Source organism: Nomascus leucogenys, chromosome 9, assembly GCF_006542625.1.
Source record: "Nomascus leucogenys isolate Asia chromosome 9, Asia_NLE_v1, whole genome shotgun sequence".
Classification (NCBI taxonomy): Eukaryota; Metazoa; Chordata; class Mammalia; order Primates; family Hylobatidae; genus Nomascus; species Nomascus leucogenys.
In genome coordinates, this window is record NC_044389.1 from 71,755,798 (window position 1) to 71,778,588 (window position 22,791).

At 38.8% G+C, this 22,791-nt stretch overlaps 1 protein-coding gene across 4 annotated transcripts in view; it reads right to left on the reverse strand.

Annotated features, from left to right (window-relative positions):
- Positions 1-22,791, reverse strand: part of FAM13A (family with sequence similarity 13 member A) — a 330,683-nt gene that overhangs the window by 299,339 nt on the left and 8,553 nt on the right. For 3 of the 4 annotated variants that reach the window (XM_030819120.1, XM_030819121.1, XM_012499468.2), the window contains exon 1: positions 12,767-13,045. In XM_030819120.1, coding sequence (XP_030674980.1) covers positions 12,767-13,013 — 247 coding nt within the window. In that variant the 5' untranslated portion in view covers positions 13,014-13,045. Of the gene's footprint in view, positions 1-12,766; positions 13,046-22,791 lie in introns of those variants that run through there. The other variant, XM_030819119.1, reaches the window with a different exon arrangement.

The window sequence follows — 22,791 nt, forward strand, 5'->3', positions numbered from 1 at the left end:
AATTGTGACACTAGGGATGATATTAAAAGTATTTAACAATGACTATGACCAGGGCACCACCTAAATGGAAGAGATACCAGTTGGTCTGTGTGGCAGACAGCTTCTAAAATAGTTCCCATGATCCCCACTTCTCATACCACACCCATTATAATCCCCTCTACTTGAGTGTGGGCCGGACCTAGTCACTTGCTTCTAACAACAGAATACAGCAAATGTGATATCATGTCATATTTTGAGATTAAGTTATAAAAGACTGACAATCCATCATGCTTCTCTCTCTTTCTCTCTCTCCCCCTCTCTCTGTCTCTCTGATGTACTTTATTAGCTACTGGCCACGGGCAAAGAACCAAAGGTGGTCTCTGGCCAATGACCAGTGAATAACTGAAAACTCTCAGGTCAGCAGCTCACAAGTAACAGAATCCTGCCAACAACCACATGAATGAGCTTGGGAGGGAATTTTTCCCCTGTTGAGTCCTGATATGACTGAAGCCTTGGCTGACACCATGATCACGGCCTTGTAACTCTAAGACAGACGACACAACTAAGATTTGTCTGGATTCCTGACCCACAGAAACTATGAGATAATGATAAATACTATTGTTTTAATCTACTATGTTTTGGGGTACTTCGTTATGCAGCAAATGGATAATGAATATGATACGCCTTTCCCTTAAGTTCTGTGGAATATCAGGTTCTATTGGGAGATGCCAGCTTAATCGTTTAAAGCTTTCAAGGTCTGTCTTCTCTACTATACAAAAGTTTATCTTTAGCTTCAGAAACTTATCCAACAATCAAGCAGCTAGCATCCAACAGAAAGGCACTCCATCCCTGGTCAGAGCCGAAATCCTGAAAATTTAGAGTTTTGTTTCCTGTTCCTATATTTACCCAGCTGCTTAACCTAACCTTGCCTTCTGTTTTTGGCCTAGCAAATACCCCTTAGATCTGATTTCACATGATTTTTTTTTTTTTTCTTTTTAGCTTTGACCTTAGTCTTTCTTTTCCAACAAGGTTTTTTTGAACCTTCCCCCAGATAAATATACTTCCAGCAATTTCAGAAAAAACTACCCAGCTCCAAGAACTGTCTGTGGTCCTCAAGCCTCCTGATCCCTCAAACTAGCAGACATATAAGGTACAAATAGAAGTGACTGAATTTAATGCTCCTCAATAATATTTTCCTGTCTCTGTCCCATTTATCTGAACAACTCTTTTCCCTCAGGAATATCTCCCACCCACAACTCTTATGATAATTAGTGATGTTCAACTAGGGAAAGTTTATAATCCTGGGCATGAATATATCACATTCTGAGAAGAATCCATAGTTTTTTAAAGCCTCTTATGAGGCTAGAATATATCCAATACCCACATGAGGCTTATCAGACCATATAACCTTTAAATTTTCCTACTCTAAAATTTTAGAAAGTTATGACTATAACAAAAATATTCAGAAAAAGGGGATATTTGGATGACTTCATGAAGCAGAGTTACTCTCATACATTTCAGAGCTCCTATTATATTTGATTTTAGGCTATGTGCTAATTATCACAAAACAGCAACTTAATAGTGGTTTAGAAATGAAGAAAAAATTATATAAGCTAATGTCTACATCACTGAAAGATACTTTTCTGTACAATTGAAATATTTCTTTCAAAATAGTATGAATATTAAAAACAGAATATGCCATTAGAAACAGAATATGCCAGAAGTCACAATTTGCCTAACAGCACACTTTGGCCAATGAAGTAGTATGACGATAAGTAAACACATTCTGACACCTGGTGGTGACTTGAGACTCTACACTGTGGGTTAAAATGGCATAACCTATAGTATCTTCATGCTAAACTAAGAGAAAGAAGCCGTTAACATTGTTAGCAAGAAAAAGAGTTTAAAGACCATATGCTTTATAAGTTATAATGTATATACTTTTAAATGAAAATATCCAAAATCTGCTTAAAGGGCTTGATATAGCCCTTTCTGTCTTAAAATTCCTTTAAAATAATAGTTTACCCTCATGCCAAATTGTTAAATTGCATTTATGTGAAACAATAATAAAGCATAACCAGAGGGGTGGAGCCAAGATGGCCGAATAGGAACAGCTCCAGTCTACAGCTCCCAGCCTGAATGACACAGAAGACGGGTGATTTCTGCATTTCTGTTTGAGGTACCGGTTTCATCTCACTAGGGAGTGCCAAACAGTGGGTACAGGACAGTCGGTGCAGCGCACTGTGCGTGAGCCAAAGCAGGGCGAGGCATTGCCTCACTCGGGAAGCACAAGGGGTCAGGGAGTTCCCTTTCCTAGTCAAAGAAAGGGGTAACAGACGGCACCTGGAAAATTGGGTCAGTCCCACCCTAATACTGCGCTTTTCCAACGGGCCTGGAAAACGGCACACCAGGAGATTGTGTCCCGCACCTGGCTCGGAGGGTCCTATACCCACGGAGTCTCGCTGATTGCTAGCACAGCAGTCTGAATCAAACTGCAAGGTGGCAGTGAGGCTGGGGGAGGGGTGCCCGCCATTGCCCAGGCTTGCTTAGAAAAAACAAAGCAGCCAGGAAGCTCGAACTGGATGGAGCCCACCACAGCTCAAGGAGGCCTGCCTGCCTCTGTAGGCTCCACCTCTGGGGGCAGGGCACAGACAAACAAAAATTCAGCAGGAACCTCTGCAGACTTAAATGTCCCTGTCTGACTGACAGCTTTGAAGAGAGTAGTGGTTCTCCCAGCACGCAGCTGGAGATCTGAGAACGGGCAGGCTGCCTCCTAAAGTGGGTCCCTGACCCCCAAGCAGCCTAACTGGGAGGCACCCCCCAGTAGGGACAGACTGACACCTCACTCGGCCCAGTACTCCTCTGAGACAAAACTTCCAGAGGAACTATCAGACAGCTGAATTTGTGGTCTCACGAAAATCCGCTGTTCTGAAGCCACCACTGCTGACACCCAGCCAAACAGGGTCTGGAGTGGACCTCTAGTAAACTCCAACAGACCTGCAGCTGAAGGTCCTGTCTGGTAGAAGGAAAACTAACAAACAGAAAGGACACCCACACCAAAAACCCATCTGTACATCATCATCATCAAAGACCAAAAGTAGATAAAACCACAAAGATGGGGAAAAAACAGAGCAGAAAAACTGGAAATTCTAAAAAGCAGAGCACCTCTCCTCCTCCAAAGGAATGCAGTTCCTCACCAGCAATGGAACAAAGCTGGACAGAGGATGACTTTGAAGAGTTGAGAGAAGAAGGCTTCAGACGATCAAACTGCTCCGAGCTACGGGAGGAAATTCAAAACAATAGCAAAGAAGTTAAAAACTTTGAAAAAAAATTAGACGAATGGATAACTAGAATAACCAATGGAGAGAAGGGCTTAAAGGAGCTGATGGAGCTGAAAGCCAAGTATCGAGAACTACGCGAAGATTGCAGAAGCCTCGGTAGCAGATGCGATCAACTGGAAGAAAGGGTATCGCTGATGGAAGATGAAATAAATGAAATGAAGCGAGAAGGGAAGTTTAGAGAAAAAAGAAATGAACAAAGCCTCCAAGAAATTTGGGACTATGTGAAAAGACCAAACCTACGTCTGATTGGTGTACCTGAAAATGATGGGGAGAATGGAACCAAGTTTGAAAACACTCTGCAAGATATTGTCCAGGAGAACTTCCCCAATCTAGCAAGGCAGGCCAACATTCAGATTCAGGAAATACAGAGAACGCCACAAAGATACTCCTCGAGAAGAGCAACTCCAAGACACATAATTGTCAGATTCACCAAAGTTGAAATGAAGGAAAAAATGTTAAGGGCAGCCAGAGAGAAAGGTCGGGTTACCCACAAAGGGAAGCCCATCAGAATAACAGCTGATCTCTCAGCAGAAACTCTACAAGCCAGAAGAGAGTGGGGGCCGATATTCAACATTCTTAAAGAAAAGAATTTTCAACCCAGAATTTCATATCCAGCCAAACTAAGCTTCATAAGTGAAGGAGAAATAAAATACTTTACAGACAAGCAAATGCTGAGTGATTTTGTCACCACCAGGCCTGCCCTAAAAGAGCTCCTGAAGGAAGCACTAAACATGGAAAGGAATAACCGGTACCAGCCACTGCAAAAACATGCCAAATTGTAAAGACCATCAAGGCTAGGAAGAAACTGCATCAACTAACGAGCAAAATAACCAACTAACATCATAATGACAGGATCAGATTCACATATAACAATATTAACTTTAAATGTAAGTGGGCTAAATGCTCCAATTAAAAGACACAGACTGGCAAACTGGATAAGGAGTCAGGACCCATCAGTGTGCTGTATTCAGGAAACCCATCTCACGTGCAGAGACACACATAGACTCAAAATAAAGGGATGGAGGAAGATCTACCAAGCACATGGAAAACAAAAAAAGGCAGGGGTTGCAATCCTAGTCTCTGATAAAATAGACTTTAAACCAACAAAGATCAAAAGAGACAAAGAAGGCCATTACATAATGGTAAAGGGATCAATTCAACAAGAAGAGCTAACTATCCTAAATATATATGCACCCAACACAGGAGCACCCAGATTCATAAAGCAATTCTGAGTGACCTACAAAGGGACTTAGACACCCACACAATAATAATGGGAGATTTTAACACCCCACTGTCAACATTAGACAGATCAACGGACAGAAAGTTAACAAAGATATCCAGGAATTGAACTCAGCTCTGCACAAAGTGGACCTAATAGACATCTACAGAACTCTCCACCCCAAATCAACAGAATATACATTTTTTTCAGCATCACACCACACCTATACCAAAATTGACCACAGAGTTGGAAGTAAAGCTCTCCTCAGCAAATGTAAAAGAACAGAAATTATAACAAACTGTCTCTCAGACCACAGTGCAATCACACTAGAACTCAGGATTAAGAAACTCACTCAAAACTGCTCAACTACATGGAAACTGAACAACCTGCTCCTGAATGACTGTTGGGTACATAATGAAATGAAGGCAGAAATAAAGATGTTCTTTGAAACCAATGAGAACAAAGACACAACATACCAGAATCTCTGGGACACATTCAAAGCAGTGTGTAGAGGGAAATTTATAGCACTAAATGCCCACAAGAGAAGCAGGAAAGATCCAAAATTGACACCCTAACATCACAATTAAAAGAACTAGAAAAGCAAGAGCAAACACATTCAAAAGCTAGCAGAAGGCTAGAAATAACTAAAATCAGAGCAGAACTGAAGGAAATGGAGACACAAAAAACTCTTCAAAAAGTTAATGAATCCAGGAGCTAGTTTTTTGAAAAGATCAATGAAATTGATAGACCACTAGCAAGACTAATAAAGAAGAAAAGAGAGAAGAATCAAATAGATGCAATAAAAAATGAAAAAGGGGATATCACCACCGATCCCACAGAAATACAATCTACCATCAGAGAATACTACAAACACCTCTATGCAAATAAACTAGAAAATCTAGAAGAAATGGATAAATTCCTCGACAAATACACCCTCCCAAGACTAAACCAGGAAGAAGTTGAATCTCTGAATAGACCAATAACAGGTTCTGAAATTGTGGCAATAATCAATCGCTTACCAACCAAAAAGAGTCCAGGACCTGATGGATTCACAGCCGAATTCTACCAGAGGTACAAGGAGGAACTGGTACCATTCCTTCTGAAACTATTCCAATCGATAGAAAAAGAGGGAATCCTCCCTAACACATTTTATGAAGCCAGCATTGTCCTGATACCAAAGCCTGGCAGAGACATAACCAAACAAGAGAATTTCAGACCAATATCCTTGATGAACATTGATGCAAAAATCCTCAATAAAATACTGGCAAACTGAATCCAGCAGCACATCAAAAAGCTTATACACCATGATCAAGTGGGCTTCATCCCTGGGATGCAAGGCTGGTTCAACATACGCAAACCAATAAATGTAATCCAGCATGTAAACAGAACCAAAGACAAAAACCACATGATTATCTCCATAGATGCAGAAAAGGCCTTTGACAAAATTCAACAACCCTTCATGCTAAAAACAATAAATTAGGTATTGATGAGACGTATCTCAAAATAATAAGAGCTATCTATGACAAACCCACAGCCAATATCATACTGAATGGGCAAAAACTGGAAGCATTCCCTTTGAAAACTGGCACAAGACAGGGATGCCCTCTCTCACCACTCCTATTCAACATAGTGCTGGAAGTTCTGGCCAGAGCAATCAGGCAGGAGAAGGAAATAAAGGATATTCAATTAGGAAAAGAGGAAGTCAAATTGTCTCTGTTTGCAGATGACATGACTGTATATTTAGAAAACCCCATCATCTCAGCCCAAAATCCCCTTAAGCTGACTAGCAACTTCAGCGAAGTCTCAGGATACAAAATCAATGTACAAAAATCACAAGCATTCTTGTACACCAATCACAGACAAACAGAGAGCCAAATCACTAGTGAACTCCCATTCACAATTGCTTCAAATAGAATAAAATACCTAGGAATCCAACTTACAAGGGATGCGAAGGACCTCTTCAAGGAGAACTAGAAACCACTGCTCAATGAAATAAAAGAGGATACAAACAAATGGAAGAACATTCCATGCTCATGGGTTGGAAGAATCAATATCGTGAAAATGGCCATACTGCCCAAGGTAATTTATAGATTCAATGCCATCCCCATCAAGCTACCAATGACTTTTTTCACAGAATTGGAAAAAACTACTTTAAAGTTCATATGGAACCAAAAAAGAGCCCGCATCACCAAGTCAATCCTAAGCCAAAAGAACAAAGCTGGAGGCATCACGCTACCTGACTTCAAACTATACTACAAGGCTACACTAACCAAAACAGCATGGTACTGGTACCACAACAGAGACATAGATCAATGGAACAGAACAGAGTCCTCAGAAATGATGCCGCATATCTACAACTATCTGATCTTTGACAAACCTGACAAAAACAAGCAAGGGGGAAAGGATTCCCTATTTAATAAATGGTGCTGGGAAAAATGGCTAGCCATATGTAGAAAGCTGAAACTGGATCCCTTCCTTACACCTTATACAAAAATTCATTCAAGATGGATTAAAGACTTAAATGTTAGACCTAAAACCATTAAAATCCTACAAGAAAACCTAGGCAATACCATTCAGGACATAGGTGTGGGCAAGGACTTCATGTCTAAAATACCAAAAGCAATGGCAACAAAAGCCAAAATTGACAAATGGGATCTAATTAAACTAAAGAGCTTCTGCACAGCAAAAGAAACTATCATCAGAGTGAACAGGCAGCCTACAGAATGGGAGAAAATTTTTGCAACCTACTCATCTGACAAAGGGCTAATATCCAGAATCTACAATGAACTCAAACAAATTTACAAGAAAAAAACAAACAACCCCATCAAAAAGTGGGCGAAGGACATGAACAGACACTCCTCAAAAGAAGACATTTATGCAGCCAAAAAACATATGAAAAAATGCTCATCATCACTGGCCATCAGAGTAATGCATATCAAAACCACAGTGAGATACCATCTCACACCAGTTAGAATGGCCATCATTAAAAAGTCAAGAAACAACAGGTGCTGGAGAGGATGTGGAGAAATAGGAACACTTTTACACTGTTGGTGGGACTGTAAACTAGTTCAACCATTGTGGAAGACAGTGTGGCGATTCCTCAGGGATCTAGAACTAGAAATGCCATTTGACCCAGCCATCCCATTACTGGATATATACCCAAAGGACTATAAATCATGCTGCTATAAAGACACATGCACACGTATGTTTATTGCGGCACTATTCACAATAGCAAAGAGTTGGAACCAACCCAAATGTCCAACAATGATAGACTGGATTAAGAAAATGTGGCACATATACACCATGGAATACTATGCAGCCATAACAAATGATGAGTTCATGTCCTTTGTAGGGACATGGATGAAACTGGAAAACATCATTCTCAGTAAACTATCACAAGGACAAAAAACCAAACACCGCATGCTCTCACTCATAGGTGGGAATTGAACAATGAGAACACATGGACACAGGAAGGGGAACATCACACTCCGGGGACTGTTGTGGGGTGGGGGGAGGGGGGAGGGACAGCATTAGGAGATATACCTAATGCTAAATGACGAGTTAATGGGTGCAGCACACCAACATGGCACATGGATACATATGTAACAAACCTGTGCATTGTGCACATGTACCCTAAAACCTAAAGTATAATAAGAAAAAATAAAAAAATAAAAATAAAAAAAAAATAAAAATAAAATAAAATAAAGCATAACCAAAATACCAACCTGTGATTGAATTATATGACCGGTCACCCCTATAGTCCCATTCCCATGCCTGACACAGTGCTTACTGTGTATCATAGGTGTACAGTAAATATTTGTTGACCTGAAAAAAACTGCCAAGTAATTAAACAAATTGAAGTATTATGCCCTCAAACTTTATACTACCCTTCAATCTTACATAATTTCTTTGGTTTATTAACATGATAGTTTCAAGTACAAGAAGGGGCTTGTGTTTGTCTACATAGTAATTAACTACATAGCCTTTCAAAGTACAGGTGCCAGGCCTACCTGAGCTTGCCCAGTCAAGATTCTGATTCAGTAGATATGAGGTGTGGGCAATGCATGTGTATTATGAAGATTCCACTAGTAATTCTATTTCACATCCCTCATTAAGAGCGACTGATTTAACTTAATAAAATATTTAGTTTGCATTACCCGAATACACCCTGTTAAAGTATAACTAACAGTATGCTAAGGAGGGGCAGAAGAAAATCAATCCCTAATTTAAATTTTGCCAACATTTTCATATGTTGATGGTGTGAGTGTAAATTGTTTCAGCTCTGACAGAGTTCATTACACATGCAAATATCCTCTGACCACCCAGGAGTCCACTTCCAGAAAGGCAGTCTATGCACACACTCATATGTGCTTGAAATGCCATATGTTAAAGGTTAACCATGGAATCATTGTTTGTAAACAATAGAAGACTGGAAACAATCCATTTGCCCATCAGTATGGGACTGCTTAAAGACATGATATATACATATGGTACAACAGTGTGCAGAGGAAAAGAAAATAATTAAAAATGAGTAAAGCTCTTTATGCAATATGGAACAATCTCCAAAATACACTGATATTTAAAAGATTCAGAACAGTGTGCAATATTTGTGATAAAAGGGAAAAAAGAACACACAGACCTATACTTATATATACACGAAACATCTTAAGAAGATACCAGAAACAGGTACAGTAATACTGTTTTAGAGAGAGAAAACAAAGGTCAGGAGACAGTTTGTAGGGAGAGACTTTTCACCATATACTCTCCTATATTTTTAACCACATAAGTTTATTAACTATTCAAAAAATATTAAAATTTTAAAAAATTAAAAACGTAAAATATTTTTACACAATAAAAATATGATCAAGAGACTATTATCCAATTAATGTTGAGAGAAACAACACTGATTATGCCAAAACCAAAATATTATTTTAGGTACCCATAGTTGGACATCTAAATGAACTATACAACCCTACTTAACAGATGAAATGAATGATCTAGAAATCCATTTGTATCTAACTCAGTGGGATACCCAGTCTTAATCAAAACCAAGTATGTAAATAAATCCTGTTAAAGCTGGTTGTAACTCCTGGCTTCAAGATTTTGTAGGCCAAACTTCCATCTTCCTGTCATGCTATGTGTAACACTGTTTGTGTTTAAATGTTTGAAGTATTTGAATAAAATCCAGAGCTGTTTTCTAAGAATCTGGCCTTTTTGCAATTTACCTCCTTTAATAAGGAGAAAAATTCTACAGAGTAAGAACAGAAACCTGGCTGTTAAGTTTTCAGAAAAAAAATATAATTTTGTCATAAAGAACTGCCTGAGAGTGGGTAATTTATAAAAGAAAGAGGTTTGACTGACTCACAGTCCAGCATGGCTGGGGAGGCCTCAGGAAACTTACAATCATGGCAGAAAGCAAAGGGAAAGCAAGGCGCCTTCTTCACAAGGCAGCAGGAAGGAGAAGTGCTAAGCGAATGAGGAAGAGCCCCTTATGAAACCATCAGATCTCTTGAGAACTCATTCACTATCAGAGAACAGCCTGGGGAAACCACCCCCGTGATTCAATTACCTCCGCTTGGTCTCTCCCTTGACACGTGGGGATTAGGGGATTATAATTCAAGAAAAGATTTGGGTGGGGACACAAAGCCTAAACATATCACTCATCTACATGCCTAGTAACCAGAGCAGATAGATGTTTTTTCAATTAACGTCTAGCCATCAGCAGAATGAATAATCTGCCATAGAGTCCCTGTCAAAAATTGATATATGTTCCTATAGAGGAACATGTGATGAGTGCTTCTCACTCATTTCCAATAAATGATTCTTATCAGAAAGGGAGAAGAGATTTGTAATCCTGGAAAGATATGGCCTGAAACAAATTACTCAAAATACAGTAGACCCACCTTACCCACAGGGGATATGTTCCAAGACTGCCAGTGGATGCCTGAAACCTTGGATAGTACCAAACCCTATATATACTGTTTTTTTTCTATACATACATATCTATGATAAAGTTTAAAAAGTAGGCACAGTAAGAGATTAACAACAATAATTAATAATAAAACAGAATAGAGCCAGGTGCAGTGGCTCACATCTATAATCCAAGCTACTTAAGAGGCTGAGGTGGAAGGATTGTTTGAAGCCAGGAGTTCAAACCAGCCTGGGCAACATGGCGAGACCTGCCTCTAAAAATTTTTTTTTTTAATTAGCAGGTTACAGTGGCACATGCCTGTATAATGCTAGCTACTCAGGAGGCTGTGGTGGGAAGATTATTTGAACCGTGGAATATAAGGCTGCAATGAGTTACTATCACATCACAGCATTCCAGCCTGGACAACAGAGCAAGACTCTGTCCCTTTAAAAAAAAAAAAAAAGCAATACAATAGAAAAATTGGGAGAGATTTGTTCTTACCATAGATCTTAGCAACCTCCGCATACAATTTTTTTTCTTCCTTTATTAAGTTGAGAACTCACCTTTTCAATTAAAAGAAGCACTTCATGGCTTCTCTTTGGCATATCCGAATTGCCAGCATTATTATTCTTGTGCTTCGGGGCCATTACTAAGTAAAATAAGAGTCACCTGAACACAAGCACTGTGATACCACAATGATCGATTTGCAAATTGAAGCCACTACTAAGTGACTAATAGGCAGGTGGCATATACACATGGATACACATGGATACACTGGACAAGGGGAGGATTCAGGTCCCAAGTGGCAGGATGGCTGGAGATTTCATCATGCTACTGAGAAGGCTACACCATTTAAAACTGATGAATTGTTGGCCAGGTGCAGTGGCTCAAGCCTGGAATCCCAGCACTTTGGGAGGCCAAGGCAGGCAGATCACCTGAGGTCAGGAGTTCAAGACCAGCCTGGCCAACAGGGTGAAATCCCATCTCTACTAATAATACCAAAAAAAAAAAAAAAATAGCTGGGTGTGCACCTGTAATCCCAGCTACTTGGGAGGCTGAGGCAGAAGAATTGCTTGAACCCAGGAGTTAGAGGTTGCAGTGAGCCAAGATTACACCATTGCACTCCAGCCTGGGCTACAAAAGCGAACCTCCATCTCAAAAAAAAAAAAAAAAAGCCCCCAAAAACTGATGAATTGTTTATTTCTAGAATTTTCCAGTTAGTATTTTTGGACCATGATTGGTCACAGGTAAGAGTGAAACCTTGGAAAACCAAACCATGCATAAGGAGGGGGACTACTGTACAGAATATTTTTGAAGCCTCAAGTTTTACATTTAAAAATCCCTACATGACTGAGCATCATGGCTCATGCCTATAATTCCAACACTTTGGGAGGCTGAGGTGGGAGAATCGCTTGAGCCCAGGAGTTCAGAACCAGCTGGGGCAATATTGGGGGAGAACCTGTCTCTACAAATAAAAATAAAAATAAAAATAAAAAAAATCAGGCAGTGTGGTAGAACACACCTGTGGTCCCAGCTACTTGAGAGGCTAAGAAAGGAAGACCACTTGAGCCCTAAAGTATGAGATTACAGTGAGCTATGATCATATTACTGCACTCTGGCCTGGGTAACACAGCCAGACCCTATCTCTTAAAAAAAGATGTAGGGAATATAGACGCATTCTCTCAAATTATCCAGACTTGTGATTTATTTTAAACAAAATCATCAAAAAGCTCTCAATAACTAAATGAGATATAATTTATCTTTTTACTGTGTAATGTACTATATTATTCTCCAAATGTTTTACATGCTTAATTTTATCACTCCAAAAATAAGTGAAACCACCCCCCACCACCCCGCATAGTAAGCTTTACATCATAGTTGTTTGGTGTCTCTTCTAAGTGTATGAGGATAGTCAACGCATTGAATAAGTTCATGATTGACCTCAGGTAAAAGAGATACCCAAAAACATGTTTGATTACATTAAAAATTATTGACTATCAGTTGGAATTTAATTAATCTAGCAAACTATTAATATTACAACAGTGTATTTTAGCATTTAAAACTAGGAAACATTCCAAACTAGAAATCTCTATCATTAAAGTGATTGCTCTATGGTTGATCAAATTAGTACTGTCAAGATCATGTTAAGCAGTAATGCCCTTTTTTAAATGAAAAGTATATTACACAATAATTTAATATTCTAATGAAGGTGCTTTAGAGGATAGTCTAATCATACATTATGAAATAATTCACACAAATAATTTGTTTATGCAAGGGACTGTGAAAATGAACAGATTAAAGCATGACTTAACTCACCATGCTGCGTCAAATATTCCACTATATTCCACACTACTGCTGGAATGCCATTCTCGGTGAGCCCCTGCCGTTGAAGTTCTTGGAGACTGACTCCAAATAACTTCTGATAGGTAAAATCCTTCTGTTCATTTAATGGCACTGCCACTATCTTTTTCATGTCTTCTTTCAGCCGAACCGCTGCTTTACTTTGCTTAAAAGAGCGTAAGAAAAAAGAGCAGTCAGTCATATTTACCACAGGAGGTTGCATGGTCACAACAGAAACACCTGAATTAAAATGTGTTTGAAGATGAATAGTTGTGGTCTTATTTTTACTTCAACTCAAATCAAAATCTCTAACATCTCTCACACGTTGCTCAGATATAATGGTTAAAAGGAGTGAAAAGTAATAAAAAACCTAAAGCCACAAATGAAGTGTGCAGCTGAGAGGGAGCAATACACTACCGTATCTAAGATACATTACTATAGTAACCAAGGGGTGTGACTCAGCAGTACCTGGTTAACAGGAAAATAAAACATTTATAAGAACAGTGAAACACCAGGCAGATCCTGAAACAATGAGATGTTTCTAAAGACAAAAATTTGTCTCAGTGTCATTTTAAGGTAGCTTTAATTTAAAGTGTCAGAAGGAAAAATTAGAATGACCATTCTTCATGTATAATGACCATTATAGTTCTCTGATTTGATTACATCTGTAAGTATCTCAGTAATCTTCTGGAACATAATATCAACTCAGTTCTTACTGAGGTTCAAAATGCCCTCAAATCTTTGAAACAACATTTAGGTAGTCGCAATTTTAAATTTTTCAACAAGATTGTATTATATATATTATAAATAAAAATGCAACTTAGATTCAATTACCTCAAGTTAATAACATAATGAAAAATTCATAAGAGTTTGTTTCTTCCTTGTAATAAAAATCTGCATCCAAGCAAAGAGGAATTTTTTAAGCATGTGTCTTATATAAATGTTATTGTATATGTTAATAAAACCAAACACTGAAAAGAGAGATGGCAAAATGCGAATGGTCTTATTTGGGGGCAGAAGCAGTAAAATTGGAGGAAGCTTCCACTTTTTGAGAATGAATGTAGCAGCTTACCAATGTGGAAATACTGTTAAATGACTTAAATCACCATCATTTAGTCACTAAAGAATCCTAAGAGTAGAAACATTACGTTCAATCTAGAGTTGAGGAAGCAAAAACCAGAGTTAAGTTATTTGGTAAAATCAGAGAACTAGTAAGAGACAGTTTCATCTTGCTCTAGGTCCGTCCATGTTCCTCTCCTTAATTATAATAGATTTATATTAATGTTATAGTGCAGTTTATGTACAATTATAGTGACAAACTTATAAATGCTATATGTGACATAAGATAATTACAAGTTAATTCTATAATCTTTGAGTAGGATACTTGTCATCTCAATTTGATTTTAAATTGTATAATCTTCAGAATCAGGTCAGCTTTTACTAACATATCTGCATCTTTTATAGGTCATATTTGAAAGCCATATTTCTCCAGTGAAATTTCAGCCAATGTAAAGGTACAATACAGATTTAGTATCTATTAATATTATAAATAAGTCATGGGATAGCTACTATGGAGTAGTAGCAGTATGGGCAAAACCCATGATCTCTGTTACCAAGGAATTTATGATTTTGTTAATTAAGTCAAACTTGTAACAGTTAATAATTTCTTTTTCTTGTAGGTTTATAAATGCATCAATCTCCTTCAACTGAATCCATGGGAAATTTCAACCAGGTATATCTGGTGAGCAAGCAGCTAAAAAATAACCAGTAATGACAAAACTTAAAAAAAAATTTCAAGTGTAGCATTAAAAACAGCTGACAGTGAAGTTAAATTACATACATTTTATCTTATTTTATCTGCTTACACAAAGAATACAGCATAGTGGTTTAGAGCATAGACTATGGAACAAGACTGGATCAAATCCCATTCTGACTCTTATTAGCTATAACCTTGCACAAGTCATATAACCTCTGTGTACCTCAATTTCCTCATCTATAAAATGGGAATACCAAGAGTTTGTATGTCATAGAAATGTACAAGGCAGAAATGAGTTCATTTACATAAAGGAGTAAGAACAGTGCCTGGCATACTCATTGAGTACTGATTGTCATAATCCTTTTCCTTCTCCTCCTCTTTCTTCTAGGAATTATTATTCTGATTTCTTCTTAAAGTAATGGAAAGCTAATTAATCATTCCTGTGGTAAATATCTCTATAAAGGTTACTTTTTTAAAAGGGAAACATGGTTGAGACACATTTCATTGCTGAATATTCTGATGACCTAATTACTATTCTCCATACATCTCTAATTTTCTAAAATCTGTAAGTATGACCTTTGAATGACGATAAAATAACTTTATATGTACTTATCACAATTCCTTGATTTATTCCTAGAAATTCACAAGGTTTTCTTAGAAATTCTGTCTATATTTGAGTTTAAAACCTTGAATTAGGGCCAGGCACGGTGGCTCACACCTGTAATCCCAGCACTTTGGGAGGCCGAGGCAGGCAGATCATGAGGTCAGGAGATCGAGACCAACCTGGCCAACATGGTGAAACCCCATCTCTGCTAAAAATACAAAAAATAAAAATAAAATACATAAAAAAAAGTTAGCCGGGCATGGTGGTGGGCGCCTGTAGTCCCAGCAACTCAGGAGGCTGAGGCAGAAGAATGGTGTGAACCTGGGAGGCGGAGCTTGCAGTGAGCCGAGATCGCATCACTGCACTCCAGCCTGGGCGACAGAGCGAGACTCCATCTCAAAAAAAAAAAAAAAAAGTTACTAATTAAGGTATTCTGAGTCTACCTTAACTGTTTAAACTTTTGTTTGCATATAAATTCCCATGCATCACTTGAGTGTGAAGACTGGACTATCTGGAGCATATTCATGGGTGTGTGTGTGTGTTTGTGTGTGCATAAAAACAATATAGGTTCCCACATAACAAAGACAACCACAGAACCTTAAGGTTTTACTGTTAGAATAATCCTTAGGAGCCTTCTAATTCTTACACTATCGCCTTAGTAGTAAGAAAATCAGGACCTAAAAAGTTGTAGTTTCAGTCAAAAACGGCTGTGCCTAGAGTCCAGATCTCCTGAGTTTTATACCAGTATACTTTTTTATAATTAAGTACTGCTGACCTTGTTGATGCCTTTATTTTTGTTAGAAAATAGGATAGTTAACAAAATACACTGATTGTAGTAAATATTTATTGTGGTTTGGGGACACTTAGTCTCCATTTGTCCTTTTTCCAAATAACAAATCCAGACTGTGTTTTGGGGAATGACTGCATGTTCACTGTGAACAGCTTTGATAACAATACTACCCAAAATGATTGCCTTGCCTCTAGGGAAGACGGGGGGCTCAGTCTCTCCACCAGGTGAATCAGATTTCCTTCTCCTGCAAACCACTGAAGCTTGAGTGGCTTATCATAAAGACAGAAAATGAGTACTACTGTAGTGCTCTAACAAGATGGGTGATCGCATTTGCCATCTGCATCACTGCAGAGGATATGGTCCTTCATTGACTCTTTCTGACATTGTTCATTCTTCCACTGTTCATTCCATTTGGTAAGCTGCTCCAGTAACTTTCCAGTAAAGTTTCTTTATGCTGAAATTAGCCAGAACTCATTTCTGTTCTGTAACAACACACACACACACACACACACACACACACACACACACACACACACTCTCCTCTCTCTCTCTCTCTCTCTAATTGATTAAAATACCCAGAAAAAAATTAAAATTATCAGAGAAAATAGAAAATTAAAGTTTTAAGAGATAAGAAAAAAATTAAAATGATAATGACAGTGAACTTTTATGGAGTCTTTACTGTCTATGCCAGTCAGGGCTGCCAATACTTCAAATGGCTTCACTCATTAAATCCTATAAAAAAGAAACCCTAGGAAGGAAGATACTTTTGTGATTCCCACTTCACAAAAGGCACAGAGATGCCAGTAAAGTGCTCCAGTTAGCATAAGGAAGTGGTGCAACCAGGAGTCACACTCAGGCAAGCAAGCTGAGTCCAGGGGCCACAGTCTTAACACTGTCTCCAAATAGATAGTGGTGAGAATAAAAAACACATGCTGTAAAGATGAGTGCACTTGCTAGAAATGAGAAACAAATTCCATATTCTTGTAGCAGAGAAAAATAGTTATTTACATGTTTCATGGTCTCTTTAATACAAAGTAAGGTATGTTCAGAAGCAACACCAATAATTATGATATTAAGACCTGAATAAAGACGGCTTTCATCAATACAGTAAATAGGACAAATTTCAGAAGCCTTGAGTTTTTATAAAGTTAACACATAGAAGGGACTGACTGTATCACAGACACTGTTGTACATGGTTTAAAATTAATGTCTCTCGAAAATAAACAAGGGGAAAGGGCCCCCATTCAATAAATGGTGCTGGGAAAACTGGCTAACCATATGCAGAATAATGAAACTGGACCCCTACCTTTCACCATATACAAAAATTAACTCAAGATGAATTAAAGACTTAAGTGTAAGACTTAAAACTATAAAAATCCTGGAAGAAACCCTAGGAAATATCCTTGCGAACATCAGGCTAGGCAAAAAATTTATGAGTGAGTCTTCAAAAGCAAATGCAACAAAACCAAAATATAACAATTGGGACCTAATTAAACTAAAGAGCTTCTGCACAGCAAAAGAAACTATCAATAGAGTAAACAGACAGCCTACAGAATGGGAGGAAATATTTGCAAACTATGCATCCAAGAAAGGACTAATATCTAGAATCGATAAGGAATTTATACCAATCAACAAGAATAAAATAAATAACCCCATTAAAAATGAGCAGAGGACAAGAACAGACACTTCCTAAAAGAAGACATATAAGCAGCCAACAAACATGAAAAGATGCTCAACATCACTCATCATTAGAAAAACACAAATCAAAACCACAATGAGATCTCACCTCACACCAGTCAGAATGGCTATAATTAAAACGTTGAAAAACAACAGATGTTGTCAGGGTTGCAGAGAAAAGGGTACATTTATATGCTGTTGGTAAGAATGTAAATTAGTTTATCCCCTGTGAAAAGCAGTTTAGAGATTTCTCAAAGAACTAAAAATAGAACTACCATTTAACCCAGCAATCCTATTACTGGGTAGTATACATCAAAGGAAAATAAATCGACTGGGCACGGTGGCTCATGCCTGTAATCTCAGCACTTTGGGAGGCCAACGCAGGTGGATCACCTGAGGTTAGGAGTTTGAGACCAGCCTGGCCAACATGGTGAAACCCCATCTCTACTAAAAATACAAAAATTAGCCAGGTGTAGTGGTGGGTGCCTGTAATCCCAGCTACTCGGGAGGCTGAGGCAGGAGAATCACTTGAACCTGGGAGGCAGAGGTTGCAGTGAGCTGAGATCGCATCACTGCACTCCAGCCTGGGTGACAGAGTGAGACTATATCTCAAAAGAAAAAAGAAAACAAATCATCCTAACAAAAAGATATCTGTGCTCATATGTTTATTGCAACACTGTTCATAATATCAAAGACATGGAATGAATTTGGGTGCCCATGAGTGGCAGAATGGGTAAACAAAATGTGGTACACATAAACCATGGAATACAATGCAGCCATAAAAAAGAATGAAATCATGTCCTCTGCAGCAACAGGGATGCAGCTGGAGGCAGTATCCTAAGCAAACTAATGCAGAAACAGAAAACCAAATACAGCATGTTCCCACATATAGTGGGAGTGAAACATTGGGTACAGAAAAAGGGAGGAGAGAGGGAGAGGGAAAAGGGCTAAAAAAGTTCCTGTTGGATATTACGTTCACTATTTGGGTGACAGAATCAATAGAAGCCCAAACCTCAGCATCATGTAATATGCCCTTGTAACAAACCTGCACATGTACCCTGAATCTAAAATTTAAAAGACAAAAAATAAAAAATAAATGTGTCTAAGTCTCAAAATCACCTTATCAGTATGTACTCTTAGCTATTTCCATTGGGATAAGAAAATTAAAGCACAAGAACAACAAAAAGGAAAGAAAGAAAGAAAAGAAAAGAAAGGAAGGAAGGAGAGGAGAAGAGGGAAGGGAAAAAACAAAAAAGGAAAATTGAGGTGCCAAGAAAAGAAACTTGCCTAAGTTTACATGGTGATATGGTTTACATTTGTGTCCCTGCCCAAATCTCATGTGGAATTGTAATCTCCAATGTTAGAGGAAGGGCTGGATGGGAGGTGATTGGATCATGGGGAAGGATTTCTCCCTTGCTGTTCTTGTGATAGTGAGTGAGTCCTCACAAGATCTGGTTGTTTAAAAGTATGTAGCACCTCCTCCTTTCCTCTCTTCCTCTTTCTCTGGCCATGTAAAACATGCTTGTTTTTCCTTTGCCTTCACCATAATTGTAAGTTTCCTGAGGTCTCCCAAGCCTTGTATCCTGTATGGCCTGCAGAACTGTGAGCCATTTAAACATCTTTTCTTTATAAATAATCCAGTCTCAGGTAAGGACATGAGATTTGTGAAGGGCCGGGCACAGAATGATATAATTTGGATTTGAGTCACAACCCACATTTACAGCAATGTGAGAACAGACTAATACAGCAAATGGGGTACCTAGGAGTGGACATTGCTATAAAGATACCTCAAAATGTGAAAGCAGCTTTGGAAGTGGGTAATGTTCAGAGGTTGGAACAGTTTGGAGGGCACAGAAGAAGAAAGGAAGATGAAAGAAAGTTTGGAACTTTCTAGAAACTTGTTGAATGGTTGTGATCAAAATGCTGATAGTGATATGGACAATGAAGTCCAGGCTGAGGAGGTCTCAGATGGAGATGAGGAGCTTATTGAGAACTGGAGTAAAGGTTACTCTTGTTATGCTTTAGCAAAGGAAGTGGCAGCATTTTGCCCCTTCTCTAGGGATCTGTGAAACTTTGAACTTAAGAGAGATGATTTAGGGTATCAGGAAGAAGAAGTTTCAAAGCAGCAAACCACTTGAGATTTGACCTGGCTGCTTCTAACAGTGTATGGTCATATGCATGAGCAAAGAGATTATCTGAAACTGGAACTTACATTTATTAATAAAAGGAAAACAGAGCATAAAAGTTTAGAAAATTTGCAGCCTGATCATGTCGTAGAAAATAAAATTCCATTTTCTAGGGAGGAATTCAAGCCAGTTGCAGAAATTTGCAGCTGAACATTCAGAGGAATTGAATGTTAATAGCCAAGACAATGGGGAAAATGTCTCAAAGGCATTTCAGAGATCTTCACAGCAGCCCCTCCCATCACAGGGCTGGAGGCCTAGGAGGGAAGAATGGTTTCCTGGGCCAGGCCCAGGGCCCTGTTGCTCTGCTCAACCTCAGGACACTGGTCCCTGTGTCCCAATCACTCCAGCTCCAGCCATGGCTAAAAGGGCCCAAGATATGTCTCAGGCCACTGCTCCAGAGGGTACAGGCCATAAGCCTTGGTGGCTTCCACATATTAAGCCTATGGGTGCACAGAGGGCAAAAGTTGAGGCTTAGGAACCTCCACCTAGATTTCAGAGGATGTATGGAAACTCCTGAATGTCCAGCAGCAGTCTGCTGCAGGGGTGGAGCCCTCATGGAGAACCTCTACTAGGGCAATGCAGAGGGGAAATGTGAGATTGGAGCTCCCATACAAGAGTCCCCACTGGGACACTGCCTAGTGGAGCTGAGAGAAGAGGACCACCATCTTCCGGGATCCAGAATGGTAGATCCACCGACGGCTTGCATCGTGTGCCTGGAAAAGCTGTAGGCAATCAATGCCATCCCAGGAAAGCAACTGAGGGGCTGTATCCTATAGAGCCATAGGGGCAGAGATGCCCAAGTCCTTGGGAGCCCACACCTTGCATCAGGGTGGCCTGGATGTGAGACATGGAGTGAAAGAAGATTATTTTTGAGCTCTAAGATTTAATGACTGCCCTGCTGGGTTTGAAACTTGCACAGGGCTTGTAGCCCCTTTGCTTTGGCTGATTTCTGCCTTTTGAAACGGATGTATTTACCTAACACCTGTACCCCATTTTATCTTGGAGGAAACTAACTTGGTAAAAAAAACAACTTGGTTTTGATTTTACAGGCTCATAGGCAGAAGGGACTTGCCTCATCTCAGATGCGACATTGGACTGGACTTTTGAGTTAATGCTGAAATGAATTAAGACTCGGGGGACTGTTGAGAAGGAATGATTATATTTTGCAATGTTAGAAGGACATGAGATTTAAGAAGGGCCAGGGACAGAATGATATAATTTGGATTTGAGTCACCACCCACGTCTCATCTTGAATTGTAATCCCCAGTGTTGGAGAAGGGGCCTGGTGGGAGGTAATTAGACTGGGGGGTGGATGGTAATAGTGAGTCAATTCTCACAAGATCTGGTTGTTTAAAAGTGTGTAGCACCTCCCTCTTTCCTCTCTTCCTCCTCTTCTGGCCATGTAAGATGAACCTGCTTCCCCTTCGCCTACCACTATGATTGTAAGTTTCCTTAGGCCTCCCCAGCCATACTTCCTTACACAGCCTGTGGAACCAGGAGACTATTAAACCTCTTTTCTTTATAAAGCACCCGGTCTCAGGTAGTTCTTTACAGCAATGTGAGAACAGACTAATACACATGGCTGGTAAGGTTTAGAGCCAGAACATAACCCCAGATCCTTAAGGCTCCAGTGCTAGAGCTTTTAATGATGACACACTATGGTATTGCCAGAACCTTTAATACTGGCAGCTCTGCAAGGGCCCAAGGGGGCCAACATTACCTGTATGCAGCTCTGTTTAACTTAATACAAAATCCAATTTTAGACTACTGAAATCAATGGCCTGTATTTCCTTATGGTGATCCTTCACAAATTTAAAGCCCATATATTTAAAGTACTTTGAAAGATAATCAGATTACATTGCTGGTTAAATTCAGAACCATGTGCTCCAAGACTCTTAGGAACTGGAGCTAGGGTTAATAAATCTAACAAGGAATGTATAAGATAGAAAGCCACCCCATCACCAAATAAAAGTAGTGCAAGGAAAGTACAAGGTGATCCTGAGACATCTCACTCCAGAAAGCAATAAAAAAAATGCTCAAGGCCTAAGGGGACACGTCCACAAGACCTATGGGCCAGTGTAATGGAATCCCACTGAGCAAATTTAGGACAGTTAGAGCACCAAGAGTAACCACTGTAAATAATAACATATTTAGTTAACCTAAATTTTTTATTAATACATATAACCTATGTATTAACATATTTAATACACTAATAACATAGTGTATTAAAAATCCCTGAATCTGTAATAAGTGAGAGAAAGGGGTAAAAAAGTTAAGGCCTTCTTTACAGAAGAATGCTGCAGTTAAATGTAGAAGGAATGACAATTAGAAAACCACCATTTTTTCTCACAATCACTTAATAAATAATGTAAGCAAGGATAATCAGCAGCTGCCAAATCATCAGCTGAAAGATTGTTGGAGAATAAGATTTTCATAGTGTCAAAAAGATTACCTCACAGAGATTGTATACTTATTGCAAAGAAAAAATTCACTATTACAATTATATCTGGCTATAATCATCTTAACTTGTTACCCAGAAGATACAATTTATCATTACTAATCATGAGAGGACTTATCATGTGCTCCTGATGTGATGCATTATAAAGAACACATAATTTATCAAGTATTCTTGCTAAAAATCTTTAAGGTGATGTTCACTAGCTTGTAAACCTAACTTCTAGTTTACAGTAAATACAGAAGCTAGAAGAAAAAGTTAAAAGAGACTGTGAAAAAAGAAACAAGTCCAGAAGGAGGGACATTCTAACACAGTATCAGCCTGGACTTTTCAAAACATCAATGTCATGAGGGAAAGACTGGTTCTAGATTTCAAATAAGTTAAAATATACAACCTTCAAATGTAATATATGAATCTTGATTGTTTCCCCACTTATTAAAGAAAAACATGGATACATGTCATCATGCATTTTACCAAATTCACAGAATGCATAACACAAACAGGGAAACCTAATGTAAACTATGAGATCTACT